General features: G+C 36.9%; 1 protein-coding gene across 1 annotated transcript in view; it reads right to left on the bottom strand.

Moving 5' to 3' along the window:
* Positions 1-10,065, bottom strand: part of STK32A (serine/threonine kinase 32A) — a 218,728-nt gene that overhangs the window by 88,749 nt on the left and 119,914 nt on the right. The window contains exon 4 of the mRNA XM_007949130.2: positions 4,709-4,746. Coding sequence (XP_007947321.2) covers positions 4,709-4,746 — 38 coding nt within the window. The remainder of the gene's footprint in view (positions 1-4,708; positions 4,747-10,065) is intronic.

The raw sequence follows: 10,065 nt of genomic DNA, 5'->3' as shown, positions 1-10,065 counted from the left end.
GCAAACAACAACAACAACAACATTCAATCTGAATGCTGAGCAAATAATCCAAGAAACAAGACAATTTGAAGAAAAAGGTAGCATCAGGACTGGAGGAAGACTTATAAATAACCTGTGATATTCGGATGATACAACCTTGCTTGTTGAAAGTGAAGAAGACTTGAGGGACTTACTGATGAAGATCAAGGACTACAGCCTTCCATATGGATTACTTCTCAATAAAGAAAACAAAAATCCTTCCAACTGGACCAATATGCAACATCACAATAAATGGTGAACAGACTGAAGTTTTAAAGGATTTCATTGTACTTGGATCCACAATCAATCCCTATGAAAGCAGAAGTTTAAAAATCAAATGATGCATTGCATTGGGAAAATCTGCTGCAAAGGACCTCATTAAAGTTTAAGAGCAAAGATATCACTTTGAATACTAAGATGTGCCTTATCCAATCCATGGGATTTTCAATAGCCCCATATGCGTGTGAGAGCTGGACAATGAATAAAGAAGCCTGTAGAAGAATTGATGCATTTGAATTGTGGTGTTGGCAAAAAATTTTGAATGTACCACGGACTTCTAGAATAATGAATAAATCTGTCTTGGAGGAAGTACAACCCAAAGTCTCCTTGGAAGAAAAAGTGGCCAGACTTTGTCCCTTGTACTTTGGACATGTTGTCAGAAGGGACCAGTCCCTGGATTAAGAATATCATGTTTGATAAAGCAGAGAGAAGGGTGGAGAAAAAGAAGAAGACCGTCAAGGAAATCGATTGACCCAGTACTGCAATGATGGGCTCAAGCATAGCAAAGATTGTGAGGATGACCCAGGATTGGGCAATTTACATTCTTCTCTTTTGCCCATAGGGTTGCTATAAGTCATATATAACTCAATGGCACCTAACAACAAAAACAACTTTTCCTTGTGTCCATGAAGATATTAAGAAATCTAAATTATAGATGATGCTGTAATTTTTATTTTTCTCTCATACGAGGTGGACATTATTGTTCCTTTAGGTGCAACTTTTTTTTTTTTCTTGTGAATACTTTAACAAAACATAAAAATTATAGACATTACAGAATTGATAGGGTTGGATGGGTATTTAAATTGGTTGTTGTTGTTGTTGTTATATGCTGTCGAGTCGGCCCCGACTCATAGCGACCCCTCCTTGGGTTTCCGAGGCAGTATCACTACGGAAGTAGGATTGCCCAACCTTGGTAGGATATGAAAATATAGATCAGAAGAGCTCAAATGAGTCTTTGCCCATCTAGTCCTAATGCCATCTTGGGCTCCGAACTAGTAAATGAAACACTTGGTAAGAATTGTAACAGGTATGTTCTACTTTAAAAGTATTTAAAAAAAAAAAAAAAAGTCAAATTCAAATACAAGGAATGTTCATTTACACCATGGAAATATTCTCCACTTTACAAAAGGATTTAGCTTCCTTTAAATGCCAGTCTTTTCTGATGAGTATGAATCAATATGAATAAAATAGTTTCTGGTTATTATTGCATCTCTGCAATAGCATCATCTAATTGGTGAGATGAGTTGAGAATGGTGCTGAATTAAACTCTTAGCAACTTGGTATAATAGCCAACTCACTTGGGGGGATGGGTGTAGGAGGCATGCCAAAGTGATGGGTGGTTATCTTTCAAAGTTGTGAAAATCCCCATGCATGGGGCCCATGCATGGGGCCCATACAGTGGCCCATCAGGGTAGAAATATTTTAAATGTGGACAGCAAAAACAAACAAAGATTTCAAATATGAGGTCCCCACGGAAAATCGCACTCCCAAAGGCAGGCACTGATTTGTGGGTCAGCTGATTCTCACAAGAGCAACTCCACACAAAGAGCTTTTGTTGGGGTAAGGCAGGGAGGTGTGGGTGTCAGGAATTCATTCCTTTGAAAATGGTTACTGATGGTTCCTGAACAATGCCTGAGAGCTACCATATTTGCAGAATCTGAATAAAAAGAAAATAACTTCAAAACATTCTTTTCTCTCTCTAGAAAGGGACCCTTTAGATAATGTTTTAGAGAGTGGCTTTCAATCCCATTCACATAGGATCACATTTCCCAAAGCAGTTTTTCCCTTATTACCTGTGGCGCTTCTCAAGTTGAGTTCAGGGTGGGAATAAAATATGGAAAAGTTCTCTCTTAATACATTGTCCAAATCAAAAAACTCGAGAGTGAAAGGAGGCATTATTAATAATACACTAGATGGCAGGTGTACACTGGAACGATCTGTCACACTCCCGAGGTCCCACCAAAATAAAATATCCTGAAAATGGCCTTATCCCCCACTTACAGGAAATAAAATCAGAATTAGCTACTGAAAATATAGTTGACTGAGGAGAAAATAAACAAAATTGTTTGAACACTAGGTCTAACAAGTAGACAAGGAGAATCTTTGGTGCATCCATTCTGGAATCAAAATAACTCTTGAGAAAGTAAGTGTCCAGTGCTCCCCTTAACTACTATACTGTATCATTAGTATTACACTAAGGTAGTTTTCAAGGGTGATAACTGATTTCTTGACATTTCTCATAATCTACAGTCATCAAGGTGACCAAGAAAAAGATATTGAATGAAAGAGAACAGGATAACTTCATGGTAGATATAAGATGAAGCCATGTCTGACAAATACTATTAAAATACTATTATCTAAATGGAGTTGCTGGATGGTGCAAACGTTTAACAAGTTAGGTTACTAAACAAAAGTTTGGACATTCAAGTCCAACGGAAGTCCTGGTGATCTACTTCTGAAAGACCAGTCACTGGAAACCCTACAGGACACAGTTCTAAGCTGACAAATATGGGGTTCTCATGAGTCAAAACTGACTCAGTGGAAACTGGTTTTGGTTTTTCATTCTCTGAATGGAGGGTAAATCTTTAAAAGGTTTTGATTGATGGAATCTATATGAATACATTCAGGCCCTTTAAAAATGCTGGAACAATAGGCAATATGCGGATAGGCACCTGGTTGAGGTGGAATACGGGGGCTGAACCCCAACCTAGGCCATGCTTCATGAGCTATGCACTGTCATAAAGCTGTACTAGGTACTGGGAGAACCTTTCCTAAGTTGTAAAAAATGTTCCTTCTGTAACCCAGGAGAAGGAGCCCTCATGGTGCAATGGTTGAAAGCTTGACTGCTAACAAAAGGTCAACTGTTCAAACCCACAGATGGTGCTATAGAAAAAAAGACCTGGTGATCTGCTTTCATAAAGATTACAGCCTAAGAAACCTTATGGGATTGTAATGGATTGTATTGCCTCTACAACAATTACATGATACAGGTTGTGTGTCATACAGGTCTTCCCTGAAGGACCAATAAATCTAAATTACAGTTCTACTGTGTCTTGTAGGTCACTAGGAGTTGGAATTGACTCAATGCCAGACAACATAGGCTAGGGGAGGCCTTCTTCACAATTGTGAAGCTCTCTAGAATTTATTCATGAGACTTCTCTCCTGCTTCCTGCTTAAGGTAGGGATAGCTGGTGCTTTAATGAAAGTCACCTTCATACTATGTCTCACATTGCTCACATTTCTGCAATTCAGAGAATCTATTCCCAAATGTCAGAAGCAGTAAAGGGAAGGAGGAAATGAAGCATTGCAAGAAAGTGGAAAAAATCTTTTAGACAGTCCATAAATAAATGATGACCCTGAGCTATGAAATGAGAGGTCATCCACAGAAGAGTTGCTTAGTCCCTGAGCACAGGTGGGTTCTGGTAAATAAGGTTTAAGATTCAAGTAAGTAAATAAATAATGCACTGTGGTATGTGGAGTTTCAATTCCACTTCCAAGTCCCTTATGTAAGAATCAAATGCATAAGGAGCTTTGCAGATTCTGTACTCCTTCCTTGAGCAGCTTTTAAAATACGTAATAAGGATTATATTGCCACTGCAACAGTTATACGATGCAGGCTGTATGTCGTGTCACACAGGTCTTCCCTGAAGGACCAATAAATCCAAATTACATTAAAATAAACATAAGGAAAAGATGATACACATGTAAACATTGCTTTCATAATTCTGTTCTACAGAATACTTTCACTCGGTGTTTTCTGAATTTTAGGTATTTCATTTGTCACCTTCAAAACTATTGGCATATCCCCATATTACTCTCACATCTAGGAATGATAGTATAGTATATCTCTTTTTTATTTTCCTTTTAATCGATTGACTCAATTCAACTGGAAATGTTTTGGATAGAAAATTTGACATCATTTCTGAAAATGTAAAACCAAATTGCCCTGCTAAGAAGGAAAGCATAAGAGCAGATGAAATGAGACAAAATCATGTCATTAATTTTTAGGTAGATACTATTGACTGTCAGATACTCTAAGTTTGAGTCCTTTTCTGTCTTTATGAAAATAAAGGTGATTAAGGGCCATAAAGATATTAAAGGCAAACTAGTACCACCAAACTGTGATGCTTTTCTTGGAGCAATCAGTAAAAGAAATAAAATTGAAAAGAGAATGACTTTTCATTATGTAAATTCCATGTTAACAAGGGTGTGTTAAGTGTACTATGCCAGTGATCTAAATAACAAAGTTCTTTCCTATTGTCCCTTCCCATCCATAAAATGAGATTTATACACAAATTCAGCTGAGTCAATCAAGTCATCCTTTCTTATGTATAATACTCCTTTCTAAAGAACAATCAGCTTGTTCTACATGTATGTCAGGTAGTTTATTGCAAATAAATCTGTAACTTACCATGTTCATCAAGTAAGATATTGTCAGGCTTCATATCCCTAGGGGAGTCAAGAGGAAAGAGAAAAGTGTTCATAATAAAACAAACAAATCAGCACAACTAACAGGTAAAAATAAAAATGCTTAAGAATTGCTAAGTAGAGTTGGAGCAATGTACTAGCACCTCATCACTCACAGTCTTAGTAAATTCTCACAGTGAATCTTTGAGACAGTTATCATTAATATCTTCAATTTACAGATCATAAAATTTAGGTCAAGGAGTTTAAGGAACTTTAATCTAAGGTGACAGAACTCATAAAGAACTGGCCTCTGAACCAGGTCTCTCTTTTCATCCTTAATGTCTACAGTAGATTTAAGTATTTAGTATCTATCCATAGAATCAGAAAGGGCATTAAAAAAGTGGGTAGTCTGCTGGTGAATACTTGGAGGAATGGCCTATAGAGTTTTTAAAGTCCTCATGAAAAGAATATTATCGTAAGCAGTATTCCTCAATCAGAAAACTGCACTGTAGTTTTATAACAGCACTCACATCTCTCTCAGATTTTTACTACTCTTCCCTAATGTACCATTAAAGCCCTTCAACCTGAATTCACAGAAGCCATTAGTGAAGAAATTCTTAAGTAGGTGTTAGGAATACATTTTCAGCCTAGGCAAGTGGCTATTATGTCATTAGAATAAAGTGACCTAGTCTTTGACAGACTATATTTGTCAGGGTCCTCTTTTTCTCAAAAATATTAATGAGTAACAGGTCTTTTTCTACAAAGAGAACCAAATATATGTCACATGTGGCAGGCAGATGTAGGGATAATCTCATGAACTTTGAAAATCTTCTCATTTAGTTGATAAGGTTGTTAAAATAAATTCTGGATTTAGAGAGTAATGATCTGTATCTGTGGCAATTTTTTTTTTTTTTTTTTCTGGTGCAAAGTTCAATCTCCTCAAAAGATATAGTGTAAGAGAGAATCAAAGTGTATGTTTCTCTTGGGTAAACTCCCTCAAACCTCACCCCAGAACTTTTGATGGTGGTTTCTATCAGTTCAATTATGATGAAGTCCAAAATTGGTCCCATGACATAAAACTGAAAACCATATCACTGCCATTGAGTCGATTCTGACTCATAGTAACCCCCATTGGGTTTCCAAAGCTGTAAATCTTTATGGAAGAAAATTGCCCCTTCTTCCTTCCTTAGAGTGGCTGGTGAATTGGAACCTGTGACTTTCTGATTAGCAGCGAAATGCCTTATCCACTACACCACCAGAGCCCCTTCCATGTCATAAAGGCCCTTTCACAATCTGAATCTTGTGCTCCAGCTATAGAAATCCATGAGGTCTCCAGAATACCACCCCAAAACTCTCACCTCCTCAGCCTGACACCTCTGTTCCTCTTTCTGAATCCGTGCTCTGTCATCACTGTGATTAGACATCACTCATTCATCTTTCACAGCTCAGATGATACTGCCTGGAGGAAACATTTCTGATTTTCCAGTTCTGGGTTGAAAGTCCCTCCTATGTGCTCCAACTGCACAGTGCACTTCCTAAATTGTAACATTTATCATGCTTATATTTACTTTTCTCCAACTGGATCACAAACATCTTAATGTCAGGGATGGTTTCCTGATTAATGATATACTTGATCACATAGGCACATGGTGCCTGGTGCTCACTCAGTAAATAAGTGACTAAATGACCCAGAAGAAATTCAGTACAATGTAGAAGGTGAATTCTAATATACCAGAGCATTACGGAATCACATCAAACAATTTTGACAGTTTAAAGCTGAAAAATAAACCAGGACTTAGTCTCTTTTCCTCCTCCTGGTAATCTGCATCCATTAGTGTTTACCAGGCAAGGAGAATATCCAGAAGAGTCCAGCATAGGAAGGAAGAGATTTGGGTGTGGCAAGAATATTATCATGATTTCTTGACCTGAATTCATTGAGTGGGCTTGCTGGTATAAATGAATTTCTGAGAATTTGACATTTATGAGCATTCTATGAAATCCCTGAGCATCATTTTTTCTTGTTTCTTAACCTCAGCCATCAATATGTATACCCTACTTTCCCCAAGGACTATCTATTTATTTATTTATTGAACCTCAGATTATTGTTTTGTTTATTTTCTTCCTTCACCCAAGTTTGTATGTATCTAACCTCTAGTTAGTGGTTTACTTTCACTTCCCCATCCACAATTGGTAACCATCAAAGAATATTGTTTTTTTTTGTGAAATCCTTTTCTTGACTTTTTACAACAATGCTCTCATAGAATATTTGTCCTTTTGTGGTTGACTGATTTCACTCACCATAAAGGACTCTAAGTTGGTTCATGTTAGAAGATATTTTGCAGATTCATCATTGTTCTCTAATGTATATTATTCCATTGTATGTATGCACTATAGTTTGTTGATCCATTCCTTTGTTGATGGACATTTAGGTTGTTTCTTTTTCTATTTGACTAGTGCTGTGATGAACATGGGTGTGCGTATATCTGTTCATGTCATAGTTCTTATTTCCCTGGGATATATACCTAGCAGTTGGATTGCTGCATCATACGGCTTTGCTATTTCCAGGTTTTTGAGGAAATGTCATACTGTTTTCCACAGTGGTTTCACCATTTTACAATCCCACCAGCAGAGTATGAAGTGTCTAGTCTCTCCACACCCTCGCCAGCACTTTTTTTTTTTTTTTTTTTTTTCAAATTTTGCTATCTGTGATGGGGTGAGATGATATCTTGTTGTTTTGATTTGTATATTTCTAATGGCTAATGAGGAACTTTGGTGGTGCTGTGATTAAGGCATTTGGCTGCTAACCAAATGGTCAGTGGTTTGAACCCACTAGCCACTCCATGGGAGAAAGATAAGGCAATCTGTTGCCATGAAGATTTACAGGCTTGGAAACCCAATGGAGGTTGTTACATGAGTCAGAATTAACTCTATATCTGTGAGGTTTTTTTGAATGGCTAATGATCAAGAGCATGTGTTTGTTAGCTGCCTGAAGATGTTCTTTGGTGAAGTTTCTGTTTATGTCCTCTGCTCATTTTTTAATTGAATTATTTGTCTTTTTGCTGTTAAATTGTTGAAGTTTTCTATACATTTTAGAGATTAAGCCCTTGTCTGATATGTCATTGCCATTTTTTAAAATCTTTTTTTCCCAGTCTGTGGGTTCTCTTTTCCCTCTTTTGGTGAAATTTAAAGATTTATAGCCTTGGAAACCCAATGGGATTCATTATGAGTTAGAACGTACTCAATGGCAGTGTCTTTAATGTGCATAAGCGTCTAATTTTTAGGAGGATCAAGTCATCTATTCTGTGTGCTGCTGTTTGTGTGCTTTTAGGTATATTTCAGTGTATTTATGCCCAGACTTAGGGCCTCTATGTTTGTCCTTATTTTGCCTTTGATGGACTTCATGGTTCTGGGTTTTACATTCAGGCTTTTGTTCCAATTTGAGTTCATTTTTGCATATGGTATGAGATATGGTTCCTCTTTCATTTTTCTGAAAATGGATATACACATTTCCAGGAGCATTTATTAAAGAAACTATTTCTTCCCCGCTTAAGGAGTTTTGGCCCTTTGTTAAAGATCAGCAGTCCATGGGTGGATGGGTTTATTTCTGAGTTCTCAGTGCTGTTCCATTGATGTATGTGCCTATCATTGTACCAGTACCGTGTTGTTTTAACTATTGTGATGTGTACAGGAGGTTTTGAGATAGAGAAGTGTGAAACTTCCTTATTTTTAAAAATGCATTTTATTGAAATATAATTTATGTACAGTGAAATACACAAAACGAAAGTCACATGGGTCAATGCTTTTTTTTTTTTTTTTTTTCAGTGTCCTCCCTTCCCCTCCCATCCCTGGCAACCAACAAAGAAACTTTCCCTCTATATATAAACCTTTCCTTGACCCTCCACAACAACAAACTAATACTATATTTGTCCTTCTGTAATTGACTTATTTCACTCAGCTCAATGTCCTACAAGTTCATCCATATTATATGGTGTTTTGCATACTCTACCTTATTCTTTAGTGCTGCATAGCAATCCATTATGTGTACGCACCATAGTTCAGTCATCCACTCTTCCGCTGATGTTTAGGTTGTTTCCATCTTTTTGCTATTGTAAATAGTGCTGTGATGAACATGAATGTGCATATATCTGTTCCTATCCTGGCTCGCACCTCTCTAGGATATATACCTAGTAATGGGATTGCTGGGTCAAAAGGTATCTCCAATTCCAGCTTGCTAAGGAATCTCCATATTACTTTCCACAGTGGTTGTATCACTTCACAATCCCACCAGCAGTGGATCTCTCCACATCCCTGTCAGCTTTTGTTATTTTCCATCTTGTTGAACCTTTCCATCAGTGCTGGGGTGAGACAGTATCTCATTGTTGTTTTGATTTGCATCTCTCTGGTGGCCAATGATTGTGAGCATCTCTTCATGTATTAGCTGGCCACCCGAATATCCTTGGTGAAGTGTCTATTCGTGTCTTCTGCCCATTTTTCAATTGGATTGTTAATTCCTTTGGTGTTGAGGTATTGGAGTTTTCCAAAAATGTTAGAGATAAGTCCCTTGCCAGATATGTAATTATCGGCAAATATGAATTTCTTGCTGTCATTTTTGTTATGTGCTTTTTCATGGTGTCGATTTCTTTGTTCCATATAATTTTCTATGCTGAACTCATTTTGTTTATGAATCATGTTATTACTTCCTTCATTGCTATTGTTTTAGTATTTGCTGAATATTTGTGCTAGTTCTCTTTTTTATTTTGATGTGAAGGTTTATCATTTTTCTTTGAGGTACCCTGTGATTTATAGTTTTCTTCCCAAGTTTACAACAATCCATTCTATCTTGTAGTTGTCTTAACTTCTCTACCATCTAGAAGTTCTGTAACAATACAATGTTTTCCCTCTTTTTGGTTTGTAGTTGTCTTCATTTGTCAAGTGATGTCTCTGGTTTCCTGTTTACAATCTTGTAGGCTTATTTACTTTGGATACTTCCATAGCTGGGTTGGTTTCTGGGTTATATTATCATGTGTGTTAATGGTCAGTTGTTGTTGGTTGTTATTGCTTCTCTGTCCAAAAGATGCCCTTTAGCATCTCTTGTAAGGTTGGTCTGGTTTTATCAAATTCCCTTAATTAATGCTTATCTGGAAATGTCCTAATTTCACCATCATATTTGAGGAAAAATTTTGCTGTGTACATAATTCTTGGTTGGAAAATTTTCTCTTTCAGTGTTTTATATTTACCATCTATTGTCCTCTCACCTGAATTGTTTTTGTTGAGAAATCTGAGCTTAGTCTTATTGGTTGCCTCTTGTAGGTAACTTTTAATTTTTCCTGTGCTGCTCTCATGATTCTTTCTTTGTCTTTG

The sequence above is a fragment of the Orycteropus afer genome, unplaced genomic scaffold, assembly GCF_000298275.1.
Source record: "Orycteropus afer afer isolate SDZICR_OR568_19922 unplaced genomic scaffold, OryAfe1.0 scaffold00238, whole genome shotgun sequence".
In the NCBI taxonomy this organism is placed as follows: Eukaryota; Metazoa; Chordata; class Mammalia; order Tubulidentata; family Orycteropodidae; genus Orycteropus; species Orycteropus afer.
This window is presented reverse-complemented; position numbering and strand designations above follow the sequence as displayed.